The 19,926-nt window shown below is 42.4% G+C and overlaps 1 protein-coding gene across 2 annotated transcripts in view; it reads left to right on the top strand.

Moving 5' to 3' along the window:
* Nucleotides 1-19,926, top strand: part of LOC309869380 (overexpressed in colon carcinoma 1 protein) — a 37,455-nt gene that overhangs the window by 5,274 nt on the left and 12,255 nt on the right. For both annotated transcript variants that reach the window (XM_082740357.1, XM_082740358.1), the window contains exon 2: nt 8,972-8,996. In XM_082740357.1, the coding sequence (XP_082596483.1) occupies nt 8,972-8,996 (25 nt within the window). The remainder of the gene's footprint in view (nt 1-8,971; nt 8,997-19,926) is intronic.

Genomic DNA, 19,926 nt, shown 5'->3' with positions numbered 1-19,926 from the left:
CATAACTCCATGGCGGTTTATTATCAGAATGTTTCTGTAATGGTTCTTCTGCTATTTATATAACAATAGTCTGAAGAGGAGGATTTTAATAATTATTTATCCTATTTTGTCAGTGTACCCAGGGAGTTAGTACAATCCTTTTGGGTCCAATTATTTAGATTAGTTTTCTTTTCATCTTCAATTAGGTAGATAATTGCATTCCCTTCTTTTGCTGTAGCTCTGTGGTCCAGCCTTAATTTACATCTATAAATGGTTTTGTAGGACCGAAATGTTGCCACGGTGCTTAGCATGAGCTGAGGACATAGTATAAAATTTTGTTGATAGCATCCTAGGAGGCACGTGTGTCTCCTGCTACTTCCCTGCCACTGCCCCCAGACTCCAACCCCACCATCCTTCTTTCAGTTCCCCGAACTGTGCTGAACTGACTCCTGTTGTTTTCTCTGTTTGAAACTGTCTTTGCTGGAGAGCTGATTTTGTTTATTTATTTTTCGCCTCTTCTGTTCCTTTCCTCCAGATGCCTCATTAGCTGTACCCTCAGCCTCTAGACTAGGATCCAAACTTTCAATGGAATTTCTGGCTTGCAAACAATTTTTTTTTTTTTTTTGTTGTTGTTCAAATAAATGAACATACTGGGGAAACAAAGATGCAAAATGAAGTCCTAAATTGTGTCATTGATATAGCAATGGAGAGAATAAAATAAAACTTCAAGCAGTCAGGGCAGACTGCTTGGAAGAAGCGGCACTTGATTTGTTTCTGAAGAATAGGTAACTGTTCAGATAAGCAGGTAATGGAAGGAAGGACATTCTTAGTGTTGTGTGAAATCACAGGGACAGAAATGGGCTCTGTTTATTTCAGGGCAGTAGGTCTGGCCTGGCTGGCTTTAGTGGTTCATGTTGGTTATAGGGTGTTGGGAAGGAAGAGAGGGTAGAATGGAGGGTGAGGTGGACAGACAGGCAGGAAAGCCAAGCCTCGGAGTTGAGGGTGGGTTCTGGTACCAAAAGACCCAAGTTTGAATCCTGCTTTTGTCATTTATCAGCTGTGTGACCTTGGGCAACTCAACTTGAACTATATGTTGGTTTTCTCAACTGTAACTGGGGGAGTAAGAATAGAATTGACTCCAACATAAAATGAATTTATGTAAGTAAAGTGCTTAGAACAGTGCCTTGTCTATTTTGTGAGTACTCACTATGCTGTTTATTGTAAATATAGGGGAAGACTTTTGTAACTAGTGTAAAAGGAAAGAGTGGGCTTATAGCAGTGGCTGTCTGGAGTCAGGGCAGTAAGAATGGCCTGGAAGCATTGATGCCAGAGACCCCTAGGACAGCCAGGCTTAGGATGGGCTGCATGGGAGGGTGAAATAAACATGAACCCAAACTAATGCCTCATTAACTGGAAGATTCTGCTGCCTCTAAAGGGAAGGTAGGAAGAGGCAAGTGATCAGTACACTCTTGGGGGTTCCACATTGGAAGTGACTGTGAATGACTGGAGATGTGGAAAACCTCTGTCCAGGCACTTTTCACTGGTGAGACAGGATCAGGACGTTCATGTGTCCCAGCTCCCCAGAAGTGACCTTGTGCAGGGGTCACGAAGGTGACCTCTTGGGGCCACGTGCAGGGGTCACGAAGGTGACCTCAATGAGGTATTCAGTTCAGCCACAAACCACTTACCGCTGAGTATTAGACGTGGCTGGAATTATAATATAGCAGCCAGATGTCACTACTTTACCTTATGCCCGTCCTTCTGTGGCTGTCTTTATTTATTAATTTTTAGCTCCCTGAAGTGTAGCTGTTCAATAAGAACAACCTGCAAATGAAGAGATTTTTCTGCAAGAGCTTCCATATTCATGAACAGAATTTTATATTTCTAGGACACATTGACCTGAATTTTTTTCTCCTTTATTGAAAAGAATGACTTACAAATCTAGTTCTTTTGTTGGCTTCTTGAAAAATAACTTTGCTTTGGGTGAACTAAGAGCTGTTGTTGTACTTCTTTTGGCCAAAGTGAGACTATGACATCGTTTTGGAACTATTATGGGTCAGAGGAGACATCATGAGCTGTCAAAATTAAAGAGAATTTTGTTTATTGTTCTGTAGTTAAGTTTATACAGTTCTCAAAGGGCCTTTTCTTTTCTTTTACAAAACAAATAGAGTAGGACATTCCTGCATATTTTTATTATTTCCCACAAGAGCCACAATCATTTATGTTTCTGATCATTTATGCCAAGAGAAGAGTGATCTGAAAATCTTTAGTGCTTTTTAGAAACTCTCCGTGTACATAATTTTATCTTTTGACGCATGTGTTTAAATTATCACCACTCAGTCGGAAGATAGAAATACAATTTAATATGTAACTTAGCAATTCATTTACTTGTGACTATTTCCAGTCTATTACATAAATTCAATATAGTGCAACAGGACCGTGATGAAGAAAGGCGTCAGAAGGCTAGTTTTTTCAAGTGTAGAAACGGATGTGTCCTTTCTTTTAAGAAATAGATATCTTTTCTTTATGTTAGACCTTGGCATGTGGGAGGAAACTTGAAATGGTAAATGTACAGATCGGAACAGTACTGAAAACCTACTGGGCACTACAGCTCACTCTTCTTACTTTGTAAGAACAATTAGATGGCAAAGAGACATCTTCTATAGAAGCCAAGATGTTCTCGCTATCCACCTAAAACTACTGACCCTGTGTAGTGTTGTTGTTTTTTTTTTTTTAAAGATTTTATTTGTTTATTTGACAGAGATCACAAGTAGGCAGAGAGAGAGGAAGGGAAGCAGGCTCCCTGCTGAGCAGAGAGCCTGATGCGGGGCTTGATTCCAGGACCCTGGAACCATGACCTGAGCTGAAGACAGAGGCCCCAACCCACTGAGCCACCCAGGCCCCCCCCCACCCCCGTGTAGTGTTTTGAAACTGGTTGGCTTTATCGTGCACTAGGAATATAGGTTTGCCTATGTTTGTGGGATGTAGGATATGTTACATTAAATTTAATGCCTCCCCCATATTAATTTTTCTATATATTTCTTTTCAAAAGATAATTTTAACTTTTGGAGGGATGGGGGGGCGGGGACCGGGATAAGAAGGTTTAGCGGGCTGAATGGTGGCCTCGAAACAGAAGTTTCCGTCCTCATCCTTGGAATGTGCGGAATCTTATCTTGTTTGGAAAAAGGGTCTTTGCAGATATAATTAAGGATTTTGAGATAATCTGGGTGGGCCCTAAGTCCACTGGTAAGTGTCCTTACACAGAGAGACAGCGGTGGTCGGGGGGACATGGGTGGAGCAACAGTGTGCACTTGTGGCCATGGGCCAGAGACTGCCAAGGAACGGATGCTAAGGGTGTGTGGCAGTTTGGACCTGCGGACCCTTTGTTTTTATGCATCTGTCCTCCAGAAGGCTGAGAGCATCGGCTTCTCTTGTTTGAAGCCACCTAGTCGTCGGGGATTTCTTACAGCAGCTGTATGAAACTACCACAGGTTTTCCTGTAGTTCTTTGGGAGTGGGAGGTAATTAGAAAATTTGGAAATACAGCTTACAGGCTATACCCGGGGTGCAGAATGATTTGCTGAAGCAAGTGCTGTGCAATCCTGTCTTGGTGTGTGATTCACAGAGCACGTCAAGGTTTTTTGGAGGCTCAGTGACTTCTCAGGACACCGCATTTTCATAAAACACGTTAAAAAACATGGAGACTATCTGCGAGGTTTTTTCCCTCCTGATACAATCCAACTTTCCGATTCTCTGACACCCGCTGGGAGTCGCACAATCTGCTTCACTTCTGGCACTACCTGGAGGCTTAAGGACAAGGTTGCGCAAGGTGGCCTCACCTCTGACACCGGTCGCGAGCACTGGGTCCCCAGATGACTCCCACTTCTATCCAACTTGGCAACAAATCTGGGGGTTCCCACAGCACCCTTTCTCAGATTGGATGATTTGCTAGAATGGCTCAGAATTCAGGAAGGCACTTTACTTTTGGATTTAAATTCACCAGTTTATTTGTAAAGGACACACATGAACAGCCAGATGGACATAGAGTGATGTCTGGAAGGGTCCCGAGCGTAGGAATCTCTGTCCCCATGTAGTTGGGGTGTGTCACCCTCCTGCCGCATGGATGTGGTCACCAGCTCAGAAGCTCTCAGAGCCTCATTGTTTAGGGCTTTTTATGCAGGGTTCATTACATGGGTCTGTTGGTGGAATCACTGGCTATTGGGGGTTAACTCAATCTCCAGCTCCTCTCCCTTCCCTGGGGACAGGGACAGGGACAGCAGTACCAAGCTTCTAACAACACTTGGCTTTTCTGGTGACCAGTGCCCCATCCTGAAGCTATCCTGGGTCCCGTTAGGAGTCTCTTCACTGGAACGGAAGAGGCTCCTATTACCCTTATCACTCAGGGAATTCCAAAGATTTTAGATGTTTTGTGACAGAAAGAGGGGGCAAAGCCCAAATATCTCTCTATAGCCTCACAATATCAGATTAAGTTTTTTGAATATTTGAATAATTGGGTTTGCTGTGCCTTTTTAAGTGACGGAGACTTTTGACTTTGAGACTCATAAACAAAATATTAAAATCTTCTGAAGTGTGTAAAGTTGAAGGTCTACACAGTCTTGGTTTCCTTCTGAACAGCCAACAATGTTTAACTGTTTCCTACCTTCAGAAGGAAATGTTCTTCCTTACAGACCCTAGCCATTTATAATTCCTTTTTTTTTTGGTCACTGAAACTGCATATAATACTTTTCTGAGAACAAGCCTTCCCCCTTCTCTTTTTTAGCATGTTATTTAAAATTATCCTCCTTTATACGGTTTTGGAAACTAGTCATCCAATCGTTAGTCTTATGTACTTTGTGGTGCTTTCATTCTGTAAGAAGCATTATTGCTTTTCCCCCTTCTCTGCTTCTTCTGAGCCATTATGTGAATACATCACGGCTACATTTAAACAGTAAAGAGTCATTTTGGCAGGAAATGAAGTGGTGATATCAGGAATCAATACTCTATCCCAGGGGCCCGGAAAGAATTAGATGACATTATAAATAAATGGTTTAGCAAAGGCTAAGTCACGTAAACCATAAACACAACTTAAAGCAAATGGGATTTTGCTGCTCTGAATTGTTCGAGATAAAGTGTTTTTGTTTTTTGTTTTTGTTTTTTTTTTTTGCATGAATTCTCTAGAGATCTCCATCTGGTTAATCAATATATAGATGAAGTGTGATTACAAGGTTGTAGTGAAGGTAATATGATTTTTGTTCTATTTATTGATTTTATGATTTTATACTTTTGCAGAACGAAAAGCTGTTTTACATTTTATATACCTACATATTCCGATAGTTTTGCCAAGGGTTTCCAACAGTTGCACATTTTTTTTTCCCTACTCTGACAAGTTGTATTTTGGGGAGTCATGTTCTACCTATCCTGATTATAAGCTTATCCTTAATGATACCATGCTACCTTCCTTCTAAGATGCACATTTCTGTCCTTTAAAAAAATGGATATTACAACATATATTACATACATATTACAACATATTACATACATATTACAAGACCTGCATACCTGATGTAGTGTTTCTGATATCTTTGCCCACCCCACCATTGCACGTATTAAGTAGACAGTGCTCTTTAAATGAAGGACGTTTGAGAACAGAAGTAATGGTGTGCAGACTTCCTATTGGAAGGTAACCCCAGGCATCTGCCAGGGTTCCCGCTGGGATGCTGCATGGTGATCCCAGCAGGGAAGAGGCTCTGAGGGTGCCTGGCACCCGGAGCAATCATTTGAAGTGGATGGAGGGTTCCTGGTGGCTGATTAAAATCAGCGCTCATTAGACAACATGTTGCTGTTTTGAAACTAGTTACATGCACATTACCCTTGCGTTATCTTCTCAGCTGCCTTTATGTGCCCAGTATTAGAAACCGAAGCAGTGATTTTGTGACCTTTGAATGAATGATCTGAGCAAGGACTTTGTGTGTGTCTTTGGCTTCCCATTCCCTGCCACTCTGGGGCCCTCCCTGAGACGGAGTGGGATGGCTTCTGTCTCCTCTGCTCTCTCTGTGGATTCTATTCGGTGGCCCTTCCTCTCTGCAGAGGACTCAGAGTCCCATTATGGTCTCTGCTTTCTTCTCTCTGTAGGACTTTGCAGAATCAAAGTTTCTGACCCCTCTGGTTCTCCCATCTCCTGTCTATGACAAAACCCCGAAATGTTCTTTGTACTTTTCCATGAACATGAAAATACGGAAATCAGGATAGTATTTTCTTTCTAGACTTTCTACCAGATTCCCATGCTTTTTTTTGACTCTGGAATAAAACATTCACTTGCATGGATTTTCGGGGGCACCCATCCTTTGCTTATTTTTTCCTATTAAAACACTCCTCTGTTCTTATGTTAAGATTTTTTTTTTTAATTTTAGGATTTTGTTTTGTTTTATGATCTCAGATTCCAAAGAAGTTATTTATTTATTTGAGAGAGAGAGAGAGACAGACAGACAGCGTGAGTGGGAGGGGCAATCTCAAACAGACTCCATGCTGAGCACAGAGCCCGATGTCGGCCTCGATCCCAGGACCCTGAGATCACGATGACCTGAGCTGAAACCAAGAGTCGGACGTTCAACTGGCTGTGCCATCTAGGCACCCAAAAACAGTTTTGTTTTTGTTTATACAATTTTAATGATTGTTGTGACATAGAAATGTTAATCTTTCCTTAAAAAAAAGAATGAGGTTCATTATGAAGTTAAGGTTTGGTCAGAGCCTTACAAGAATTTGTTTGAGGGTGAAATCCTGCTCTTTGCTATGACATGGATGGACCTAGAGGGTATTATGCTGAGCGAAAAAAGTCAATCAGAGGAAGACAATTATCATATGATCTCTCAGACATGAGGAATTTGAAAGGCAGAGCAGGGGTTCATGGAGGGGAGGGAGGGGAAAATGAAACAAGATGGGACCAGGGAGGAGATAAACCGTAAGATACTCTTAATCTCAGGAAACAAACCGAGGGTTGCTGGGGAGTGTGGGGGTAGAGAGAGGGTGCCTGCTTTATGGACATAGGGGAGGGTATGTACTATGGTGAGTGCTATGCAGTGTGTAAGCCTGATGATTCACAGACCTGCACCCCTGAAACAAATAATACATTATATGTTAATCAAAACAAACAAACAAACAAACAAACAAAAAACCTAAAAGGCAGCCTACAGAATGGGGGAAGACGTTTGAAAAAAAATTTTGTTTGAGGCATACTGTTCATTATCTTTGTCCTCTGCTTTGAATTTACAGGATTAACAGATTTTAAGTTCATATCACCAGGGTACAATTGTTGCAGTTTTGGCAGTGACCTTTCCTATAGGCTTATTTGCTTACTGTGTAGCACATCTTTCTTTATTTTCACCTCTGTGTGACTTAGGCAGAGATTACTTTAATTCCCATTTCATAGATACAGAAATTGAGATATTAATTTCTAATCAATTTGACTGCTAATAATAACAATTTAGTGAGCTACGTTTAGGTACCAGACTTTGTGCTAAGTGTTGACATGCATCTTTAAAAAAAAAAAACAAATCTTCACAGTCATGTCAAGTAACAAAAGACAAAACTGCAAGCTGCAAAATTATATTTATGTGGTCGTTTGGGGTCTTAGTGGATTGCAATCCAGGAGACTATACTGAAGCTGAAAACATGCTCTGGAGAGACAGACAAAGGAGTGTAGAATTTTTAAAGAGGAAAGAGAAGACGTACATAAATCGATGTGAAGAAAAGGTGTTTGGTTCTCGTTTAAATACAGTTATATTAAACTACATGTGATTGGTTGTAACGCTCGTGTTAGAAAGTCTGTTTATGTCTGTTATGACGTAAGTAGGTGCCTTGGCTTTCAGCTGAGTTCAGCAAAAAACTTCTGAGAATTTGGGACAGAAGATGGGCACGAGCCTTGCCTCCTCAGTGTCCTCCCGGCTCCACTTATTTTTTTATTTTTTAAAAAAGATTTTATTCATTTGTCAGAGAGCAAGAGCGCACAAGCAGGGGGAGTGGCAGGCAGGGGGAGAGGGAGAAGCAGGTTCCCCACTGAGCAGGGAGCCCGACGCGGGGACTCCATCCCAGGACCCTGGGATCATGACCTGAGCTGAAGGCAGAGGCTTAACCGACAGAGCCACCTGAGCATCCCCCAGCTCCATTTTCAATAACTGTCTCACCAGTGGTCATTCCATTTATTCTCTCTGTTGTATATTAACTCTTATTATCCTCATTTGACACAAGGGAGGGAAGGGGGGTTTTAAGAGGTTAAAAGACACTAAATACTACATGCCTAGTAAAGTTAGAACCAAGGGCTGTGTTGCTCAGATGAGGCTAGTGGGAGGAGGAAGCGTGGAAACGGGACCGACTACATGTGGCAGAGAATCTGTGATGACTGCTAGGCATGGGGTCCGAAAGAGACAGGGTGTTTTTGGCACGTGGGTGGGAAGCAAAATGTGGGGGTGGGGTGGGGCGGGAGGGTTCAGGAGCAAACAGGAGCAGAGCTAGACGGGCAGGTAGCTCCCTAGAGCTAGGCTGGTGTCCTTGAGGCTTCTCATTGACTGAGGATATCACCTCCATTCTGTCTTGTAACTTCGCTTTCCAAGTTAGTGCCCTGGTTAGTGCCCTGTGGCCCTGTGGACACCGGCTTAGAAGGCGGGTGACTTTGAAATAAAAATACTTCCCGACTCTGTCAGTTTATCTGTAAAACAAAGGGATTGGATGAGGTGATCCTTTCCAGAACCGACACCTTAAAAATTAGAGGAATTGTTGAAAATGGGCAGAATAAATTCAAAATGTAAAATTTGAATGTAATTTTGTGTGAATTGATTTAATGTGATTTTCCTACTTTCTCCTTTCTTTCTTTTGAGATGATCTTTTTAAAAGGCATATTTTCAACTTGTCTCTTTTAGATTATTTTAGATGGGTATTGGGTTTCACATTTTTGTTATAATTCTGTCACAATAATGCAAACCTTTTTTTTCCCTCCCTAGGCCCTGCAGGAGCAGCTAAAGATGTGTAAGTAGTTAATATTATGATTTTCTAAACTCTTTTTTGAGGAAGACACTGTTGTTCATGATTGTGGTCTTTCTTTTTTTTTAAATTTTTTCAATTTATTTATTTTCAGAAAAACAGTATTCATTATTTTTTCACCATACCCAGTGCTCCATGCAATCCGTGCCCTCTATAATACCCACCACCTGGTACCCCAATCTCCTACCCCACCACCACTTCAAACCCCTCAGATTGTTTTTCAGAGTCCATAGTCTCTCATGATTCACCTCCCCTTCCAATTTCCCCCAACTCCCTTCTCCTCTCTAACACCCCTTGTCCTCCATGATATTTGTTATGTTCCACAAATAAGTGAAACCATATGATAATTGACTCTCTCTGCTTGACTTATTTCACTCAGCATAATCTCTTCCAGTCCCGTCCATGTTGCTACAAAAGTTGGGTATTCATCCTTTCTGATGGAGGCATAATACTCCATAGTGTATATGGACCACATCTTTCTTATCCATTCGTCCGTTGAAGGGCATCTTGGTTCTTTCCATAGTTGGGTGACCGTGGCCATTGCTGCTATAAACATTGGGGTACAGATGGCCCTTCTTTTCACGACATCTGTATCTTTGGGGTAAAACAATGTGGAGATTCCTCAAGAAATTAAAAATAGAACTTCCCTATGACCCTGCAATTGCACTCCTGGGTATTTACCCCAAAGATTGTGGTCTTTCAATAGGTGTAGGTATGCCTGAAAAGATACGGGAATACATTCTCTGTTATGCAAAAATCAAGATTAGCATCTAGGTTATAACTAAAGCGCTATTTGAAGAATATCACTGTGTTATTATTTATTCCATTACTATTTATGTTGCCTTTCTGTAGCCCTAGCACTGTAAGTTAGAACTTTAACCGAGGGAAACATTTAATTGTGCTTCCTTCCCAACTTGTGCTGAGATTTCTTCTCATTGAAAACAAGCGGATATGGGAGAATTCATTAAGCACATAGCTCCTGTGACTGTGTTAGAGTGAGCCAGTGGGGAGAGGCTGGGGCACGCAGGTACCAAACACACATGGGATTGGTTTAAATCTGGTGACCAGGTATTTGGGTGAATACGTATGACCATTCAGTGTAGTCAATACTGAGTTGATATTTATACCACGGGACATTAAATCAAGGGCAGCTGTCTCCCAGAGGGCGGTTTTGAGAGCTCAGGAGCCCTTCCAGAATTTCCGTCATGGCCCATGTCTGCATCTTTCCATATCTCATCTAGAACAGTAAGGACATTGCAGTAGTTCTCTATTTACTCTGTGGAGAGTGGATGGACCCCTGCCCCACCCACCCACGATGGGAGACGATGCTTAGTTGGTTTGGACGTTAAGACTGATAGTGTGACATACACACACACACACACACACACACACTAAGGAGGGCAAGACGATTTCTCAGTCACATGTAATGAGGCTTTCTGGGGGAGCAGGGCAGGCACCCAACTGGCCCATTCATCTTGAGTGAAGGAAGCGGAGGCATGAGTGGCTTTGGTTTTAACTGAGGTTGGGAGTGGGCCTCCTGGAGGGGTCCTATGCATGGGGAGAGGTTTGCCTGGTTTTATCGTTCCCACCAGCACAAAGGAAGGAATTCCCAGGCTTCCTAATCAGCTTGCACGGCTGTGAGGCAGAAGGGGGAGTGGTTGGACTTGAAAGCTGTCAGTGGTCAAACATCAAAAACAGAGTCAGATTTATTATTATGACAAAGAGGAATTCAGGGAAGATGAGAATGGCATTGGAAGGTTTTCCAGGAGTTAAATATGTATTTTCTATGGGACTTTCTGTACCCAAGAAGCAATATTCATTGTTTCAAACTCCTGGTTGCAGTATCTGAGTTTATTACCAAAGCATGTAACAACCACAAGTTCATCATTGTCTTTACCTTGTTTCTTTCATTGTGTATCTGGGTCTCTCCAGGCCTCCTCCTTCCATGTCTCTACATGGTTGCCAGATTCATTACCTCAAGCACTCCCCTGGCCTTGTAGGGCCTTTGCTCAAAAAACTTAAAATTATTCTTCATTGCCCGCTAGACTGAGCCCAAAATCCTTTGGGAACAGGAAGATCATTTATGTTTTTAGCTTTTCTCTGACGGGCTCTGCATGAGTTGGAAGGAAGCCTGCATTTGGAGTGAGCAAGGCCAAGGATGAGAAGTGAGCTGATGTCCCGCCCTCTGAGACCTCGCGCAGGGGCCCAGACTGACCTCCCATGTTCTGCCTCCGTTTTTGCTATTCCCTCTGCCTAGCATGGCCTTTTTCTCAATTCTATTTGTAAAAAAAAAAAAAAAAAGCTAGTTGTTCTTCAGGGTTTCTGTCTTGTTCTTTGCAAGAAGAGTTTCTTGGATCTCTCAACTGGATAGAATGTCTTTTTCTTCTGAACTTTTAGAGCATTTGCCCCTTTTATTTATTTTTTTACTTTGTTACTTTAAAAAATTTATTTATTTGGCAGAGAGAGATCACAAGTAGGCAGAGAGGCAGGCAGAGAGAGAGAAGGAAGCAGGCTCCCCGCTGAGCAGGGAGCCCAATGTGGGGCTCGATCCCAGGACCCTGCGATCATGACCTCAGCCAAAGGCAGAGGCTTTAGCCCACTGAGCCACCCAGGAGCCCCTGCCCCTTTCTTATGAGACATCAGATGGGGTTTGCATTGTGGTTATTTATCTTCTTGTCCCTCTTGGGCACTGAGGGAAGTGAAATATCTTACTCCTCTGCATGTCTCCCGGGGTTATTAATACCGTGTTTTGAATGTGGTGTTTAGTGAATAGTTGCTGAGGGGTCCCATCATTCCTATTCAGGGAGAGATTGATATCTTGGCTCCTTTCTTTTAGAGGCATGGAAATTTCTAGTAGAATTTAATGATGCCCTTGTCAACAAAATTAACTATTCCACGATGTGAGATGCTGCTTAATTACTTTTTGAAATCCCGAATTCTCTAGCTTTAAATTTTCTGTAACTGTATATACCTCAATTTATGTCCTAGAAAGATATAATTTTATTTAATAATTGACCCTTTTAGAAATAAATGTAATAAACTAGAAAAAGTTGAAAGAATATCATAATGTTATTTTTCCTTGCACAAAAGCTATATTCAAACATGTTCTTTTTTTTTAAAGATGACGGTACAGATTTGTAAGTCTTAACTATGAATGAACAGCTAAGGAATGAAGACAGTTTACACTTTATTATAAAGATCTAAAATTTCTTTTTTAATCTAGAGAGACTGATCCCAACCCAAAGAAGTGGCCAAAATCACATAATGGGTGCTAAGAAGTACACAACTTCACATAGAGCCACCACTGAATTATACAGGCGACATAAGTCTTTTGCTGGGGGGAATTATGGTTATTTTCAGAAGAGAGAAATACTGTAGTTACCCTCTTAATATAACACAAAATCCATTCTGTAGGGAAGGTTGGTGATGTTTACTACCGCTCTCCTCTTTCCTGTTTATTTGCCAATTTTCTGTAAGCAAGAAGCCAGGATATAATAACAGATCAAATGACACTTCTGCCCTTAAGTAGGTTAGTGTCTACTGGGGACCAAAATACAGTGTGATAAGTGCTAATTATTGAGATAGTCAGAATTTAATGCCAGTTTGGGTCTTGAGGGATGAATAAGAGTTCGTGCAGAGAAAGGGAGAATGGCAGCCTGGAGCAGAGGAAAGAGCATGGCAAGAGGCTCATGGGTGTAAGGGAGCCTCAGCTCCCCTGCAAGGAGCCTGTGGGTTTGTTCTGGAGACCTTGGGGCATGCTCCGCAGAGATGAGGCATGAGGCCACAGGGCTGAAATTGGCTTGTGAGGGGCCTTCGGCGCCAGGTCAGTAATTTCATTCGATACTGTATGCAGTCAAGAGCCATTAGAGATTTTAAGGTGTGTGTGTGGGGGATGCGATGATTCTATTTGAGTGTTAGGGCGCTAACTGCCAAAGCAGAGCAGTGTGTGAGGCGGGGGAAGGGAGGAGACACAGGGAGGGAAGGAGGTGGTGAGGCCACCAGAGGGGCAGACTGCGGACAGTAGCAATGGGAGAGAGAAGGGCCGAGCGTTCGAAGTACACTTGTAATATGACTGAGATTTGTTGGATGACAGAACAGGGAAGGAAAGGAGAGGAAAATCTGAGGCTCACGCTGCAGTTTCAAACCTTAGCCCAGGGAAGGGATGGGGGATCATCCCAGGAGGTCAGCCGGGCTGAAGCGGGGAGAGAAGCCACTGGCATGGTGCGATGCCCACACGGGCACTGGGGGTCTGAGGTTTCCCTCGAGGGGTGTGAGTAATAGCTGAGTGAAAATGGAAGTGGGCGAGGAGCGGGGAAGGGCTGCGTGGCCTCTCTTCTTACCATGATTGCCAGTAGGGGAGGGAAGGATGTCTGCAGGTTAGAGATGCTGATGTACGAGGGTACCGAATCCTGGTATCGTGCGCCTGAAACTCATATTACCGTATGCTCACTGACTGGAATCGATGTAAAAACTTTAAAAAAGCTAAAAAAAAAAAAAGAGGAAACATTAAAAAAATATATTTCTGTTAGAAAAGAAGTACCTAGAAAATTTGGGAAATATATATATATATATATTTTTTAAAAGAAGACATAGGCTCTTATCTACCAGCAGAGACAGGCGCTGTTAACATCTGACACGCTTTTCTCCCATTTCTTCATTTCTTCTGTTTCTGCCCAGGTGAGTGTATGGATGATTTTGTATATGGAAGTTTGTTTTGCTCTTTCTATTTATTTTTTTTACACACCGTGGACTCGAGGGTAGGAATGGGTGGAGTTAGCCAGGCTGTGGGTGGCTTGGGAAAGGGTCTGCTGTGAGGGAGGGGGATCTGTGATGGACCAGAATCCCAGAGTAGGCGGGAGGGCCCAACTCGAGAGGAGGAGGGAAGCAGGGGTGAAGATAACAGGCACCCCCCCCCCCCATCAGCCCCTTTTACTGTGCCTGGCTTCATTGCCCGTTGTGGATAATGCTTTTTTTTTTTTTTTTTTTTTTTAAACAAATTGAAGCTTTGTGTCAGTCCTGCATCAGGCAGATCTATTGGAGCCTTTTCCCCAATAGCATTTGCTCACTTCGTGTCTTTGTCACGTTTGGGTAATTCTCACAATAGTTCAAACTTTTTCATTGTTAGGCTTGTTACGGTGATCGTTGATCGGTGATTACGACTTGCTGAAAGTTCAGATGATTGTTTGCATTTTTTAGCGACAACGTATTTTTAATTAAGTTTTATACATTGTTTTTGTAGACATCATGTTATTGTGCACTTAATAAACTATAGTATTGTGTAGTTATAAAAACATAATTTTTATAGGCGACGGGAAACCAAGAAATTCATGTGACTTGCTTTATTGTGATAATTCGTTTTATGGCTGTGGTCTGGGAGCTAGCCTGCATCATCTCTGAGGTATGCTTGTATAGAAACTTAGTCATCATAACACAGACTCATGCATATCAGTGAGTGAGTCTTACTCTCTCTGTCTTTTCAAAATTAAATCATAGCGCTGTAACATGCAAAATAAAACAGATGTGAATCAATGTGACGACATTTGGCTGCTTTCACAGACCTGGAAAAATCAACCATGCTTTTATTTTATTTCAGTGAATTATCTTAGCTATTTGGCACAAATAGGTTGCATTGGGATATTTTTGGTTGGAAATGGCAGAAATCCAGCTTAAACTGGCCTAAACAAACAAACAAAAAGGAATTTATTGGCGAGTGTAATGGAAAAGCTCCAGGGGTTTGGCCCCAGTCACAGCTGGATCCAGGTGATCCAATGACAGGAAGAAAGTGATTGCTGCTTTCTTATCTTGGGCTCCACTTTAGAAGCTTTCCTCAAGTAGCCATGGAGATGGTCATCTTTTATCTCTTATCAGCTTAATAACTCCTGTGGAAAAACAGCTTTTCTTTCCCAGTGGTGTGATCCAAAGTCCTATGGCTTGGGCTCTCCGTGCCACAGCATGAGGTCATTTGCTTCCCTCTGAATCAACCAATGAGCCAGGGGAAGGGGGGTTTCTCATTGGCCAGGTCTGGGACACGTGCCCACCACTGGAGTCAATCAGCAGGGTTCGCTCCACCTGACCAGGTAGTCAGAGTCTGGGGGCGTGGCTAAAGACAAATCCTGAAGCTGTTACCCAAATGGAGGGCACTTAGATCTGGGCGTGCAGAAACAAAGTATGTCCTGCTGTAGGTCAGTTTTCATGTTATTAAAAAAATTTCTTTATTTAAATTTTAAGCAAAATTTATGGGAATATTACAAACATGTTTTAGTAAGAAAAAACATGAAATAAGTTGATACTAATTTAATGTTTGCTGTTGAGAATAAAAGATCATAGCCACTCCCGTTTAAACAAGGTAATTCAAACATGTCTTTCACTTAACACTTGTATAGTGACATTTCATAAAGACTCCTTCCTTACGAAGCTATTTTATTGTTATGGAAGGTAGTAACTATAGAGAAGAGTATCTAGGAAGGAATGAACAAAACCCTGTGAAGCACCACCTCTTAAATAAAATGAAATTACGAGTGTTTCATCTTGAGTGTCCTTGGAATCCTTTATGGATTTCTCATGCCCAATACACCTGTCAGCTGAGCCCTCTCTAGTCCTCGTTACAAACCCGAGGGCTTACTCCTCCCCTGTGGAGTAGCAGGAGGTTGAGGAGGATGGTGTGGAAATAGCATTGAAGAAGCATGCGTTTTGGAAGCAGGGAGATCTGCCTTTGAACTTCCTACCACCATTTACCAGCTGTTTGATACTGTGTCCTCAGTGATCTTGGCCATAAGATTGGGATAACAAATGTACAGGGCAACCATCTTTATCCTTATCATCATCATTCTGTTTCTAGAGCTCCTCCATATATATATATATATATGTATATATATACATATATATATAATGATTATGCATTATGATATATTATTTTTATGCATTCTCTCCTTCTGTACCCATGACAGTCTGATGGAAACAGTATGATGTTTCATTTTACAAATGAGGATATGGGGCATAGAGAAGTTAAGTAACTGCCCAAGGCTTGTGATGGCTATTGGTACAGTATATTTAGTATCTCGGGATAATACTTGGCATTATGCTTTCCTGCTGCCCATAAATAGTAGCTAGGATTATCAGATGTTCGCAGTGTTGTTGAAAAGACTTGGCAGAGGCTCTGTTATGAACACCTGACAGTAGAAGAACCAGTCCATCGCTGAAGTTAGGAAATACACAGTCCCGTTGTCGGCCCATCAGTACACGGTCAGATTCTCCTTAGGTAGGGAGGGCCAGTGCACTGGGATGAGGAGGAGAAAACAGGTGGGTGTGTTCCTCCCAGGGCAGACGGAGATGGTGGTGACCAGCAAGTATTGCAAAATGTTTGGCTGAGGAATGGGGGAATGGGGAGAGGGGGAAGAGTGGCTTCTTAGGATGGCGGCGGGCAGGAGGGGGCAAGAGCAGAAGGATGATTTTTTTTTTCCCCTCCAGGGAGTGAGATTGTCTACTGTAAAATGTCAGAGGTGAAGTAGTTCCAGGAACTAAGCTCCTCAGAGCGGTCATGGGAGTGAGTTATTAACGTAGCAATACAAGTTGTTGGAATAGCGCAAGTCAGCAAAATGTGAAACGAATGTTAACTGGGTGATGTTCATGGAATTTCAGATCATTTAAGATAATGACGGTTCAGAAGAAAACCTTGGGGTCAGGGCCAAGGACCTTTAAGGTATTTGGGGCTGCTGTCGCAGGGTTCCAATTCCCAGAGGAGAGGATTTCAGTGAATGTGAAACGGGCCCCATCTGAAGGAGCTCAGAGGGGAGGTTGGGAGCCTGCTGGCTTCATCTTCTGTTTGGAGACACTGGGATATTTCGAGCAAAGAGTTACCATGAGGGAAAAGCAAAGTTTCTTAAGGTAAGGAGGTGGAGAGAACATTCCTGTCTTTAGCAAATGACGCCTCTACAGCCAATGCCAAAATAATCCTGAGCACTGCGTGCCTCTCAGGAGAGCAGAAGGAGGGTAGGGAAATTGCAAATTGGCTCTTGGTCCATTGCTTCCAGACAAAGAGTGAATGTTATTCATATTTTCTGGTAGTACGTTCTGGAAGAAAGGAAGGGACCCCTGTTGGCCAAGGGCTCATACAAAGAGAGAGATTTGAAGATGACTGTCCAAAGGAACTTTTGAATTTTGAAGAAATGAATGAGATTACATAGACTCCAAAATAGTCAATGATAAAATATTAATCTGTCCAAAATCACATGTAATTAAGTGGTAAAATTGCTTGAAATTATCCTAAAAAAGCAGGAGCCATCATAAGAACGTATTATAAAGAAGATTAAATGATTATACTTTATCTGGAGAGCTGTAGTGTCAAGGAAATAAACATTGTGCATTAATAAGCCTGTTCCAAAATATTATTGTGAATGGCAGCTAAAAATAGATAATTAGAGTTATGCACACGGTCTCCAGACGTTTCCATATTTAATTTTATTGTTTACAAACCAAATAAGTTTGGCCTCTTCAGCGATATTGCAGATACGGTAAAAGAAAAGACTGCATGCTGCTTTTCTACTTTTTAGATCATCGCTAATAAGAACAGTTCTATATTTAGAACGTTTTTCTTGATAAATAAGTAAGAAATAAATCTTTTCTTTGCCACATAGCTATGTTTATCTTGAAAGGCCAGGGAAATGAGAACTTTGTGAATTTTAAGGCCTGCTGTAGCCAGGCTGAGGCAGGAGATGCCAACTGGAGTGGCCGGCTGCTGGCTAATAGTTATCATCTGTATTTGTTCTTGAAAGTGCATGTAACAATCAGTGCCATGGTTTCATCATTTTATCTTTGAAACCTTTTTTTTTTTTTTTTTAGTTCACTTGAGATAGCTATTTTATTTTATTTTATTCTATTTTAAAAATGGTTTATTATTTATTTAACAGAGAGAGACACAGCAAGAGAGGGAACACAAGCAGGGGAAGTGGGAGAGAGAGAAGCAGGCTTCCTGCTGAGCAGGCCTCCCCACCACTCCCCGATTGTGGGCCTCTATCCCTGGACTCCGGGATCACGACTGAGCCAAAGGCAGACGTTTAACAACAGAGCCACCCAGATGCCCCAAGGGATAGCTATTTTATGCAACCCAGAAACCAAGCAAATACAGCGACATAAATATTTTGACTACCAGGTATTACTGAGGAAGAAAAAGTAGTGGCTTATATTTTATAGAGTCACTCTAAATAAGGTTTCTCTCCATCGAAGTGATAGATGAACGTGATAAGTGATCCTGAAGTGATAAGTGGAAAATTACAGTAGAATCATCTAGAAAGTTGAAGTGTTCTATTTGGATATTTGGTTTTAAAGAGGCATTCGCAGCTATATTCATGCAAAAAAGGAGAGGCCGAAGGGAGCCAGCCTGCCCCAGAGAGCAACCACAGACCCATAGCTGGTTTTGAGGCAGCCCATTTTCTGGAATCTTGACTTTAAAGAAGTCAGAGCTTGTTTATATTTAGAGAGAAACTCGGGCTCTCTGGTTCATTTAGGAAAGGTCTGCAGAGCTGGTCTGAAGCAGATGGGTGTGCAGTTGCCTGGATCAGTTAGGCATTCCGTCTGAGAAGGGCGGGTGCCTGCAAGCTCACAGGAAGTAGGCTAGAAGTATTCGATGGAGATGCTGAGACAGAAGAAAGCAGTTGTGAAACCTCAAGTTATACAACCACCAGCTTAATTGTGGTGGTTGCCGTTGGTCGGTTGGGTTTTTTTTTTTTCCCCTCTTTTCTGACGTGCCTGTGGGAGGGCCATGGGTTGGGTCAGTTTTAGTGAGACAGAGATCACCAAACAGTCTACTACTCTGCAAGGGTGTGTCATTTTAAACTATCAACCGAGAGTTTATCTTTTCAACCATCTCCAAAGTTGGAAGATACGTTGACTTGTAGTCCACCCTCAGTAACCCTTGTGTCTGCAAACGTTGTTGTTGATGCCATGACCTAGAGCCTGGGGTCAGCCTGTGAGCATGTCCTCTTACTCTAAGAAATTATCACGAGTCTCAAAGGGACACTTTACCCTCAACACAGGCTTTCCCTGCGAGTAACTAGTCTTTGATAAAGAAGCTAAATCTTTGCCAACAAAAGGAGACCCAATTTTGGGGCTCCTGGGTGGCTCAGTGGGTTAAAGCCTCTGCCTTTGGCTCAGGTCATGATCTCAGGGTCCTGGGATCAAGCCTTGCATTGAGCTCTCTGCTCAGGGGGGAGCCTGCTTCCCCCTCCCTCTCTCTGCCTGCGTCTCTGTCTACTTGTGATCTTTGTCTGTCAAATAAATAAATAAAATTAAAAAAAAAAAAAAAGGAGACACAATTTTGATGAAATGCCCACTGTATTTCTTAAACCTGGTTCAAAATTGTTCATATGTGTTCCACATGTCAGTTAGGAAGGTTCCTGTGGCTTAAAAGGTTTTCCTCATAAGATGGGAGGTAAGCTTATGATTAAGATGATTTCACTGTTAACATTTTCTTCTCGAAGATTACATCACTTTCCCCACATTTCCAAATGCTGTGTAGGATCAGAAACAAACAAAACACTGTCTTGATACCAGAGAAAGCCACTTCCCTGCAGGCTTTCAGCCCTGCTCCCTCTGGAGAACACCAGTGCCTCCCCCAAGTGTGCTCTGCAGAGAGTGGCTTACCCATAATCGGAAAGTGGAGCGTGTACTCGTTAAAATTAATTCGAGTCTGTTAGGCCTACTTTGCTCCTTTGTCCTGGGCACAACTGTGTGATGGACCCTGTTGATACCCGAACCCCAGCTCCTGGTTCTAACCCCTTCTCTCCGATCCCCGTCCATTCTCTCTCATGTGCCTTCTCCCCTCCCCCCGACCAAGGCCGAGGCCCCTGTGACTGATAATGGAGAACTTGAAATCACAACTTGAGCCAGTAAACGAAACTATATTTAAATCTTGGCCTTT

The sequence above is a fragment of the Mustela nivalis genome (genome assembly GCF_964662115.1).
Source record: "Mustela nivalis genome assembly, chromosome: 7".
In the NCBI taxonomy this organism is placed as follows: Eukaryota; Metazoa; Chordata; class Mammalia; order Carnivora; family Mustelidae; genus Mustela; species Mustela nivalis.
This window is presented reverse-complemented; position numbering and strand designations above follow the sequence as displayed.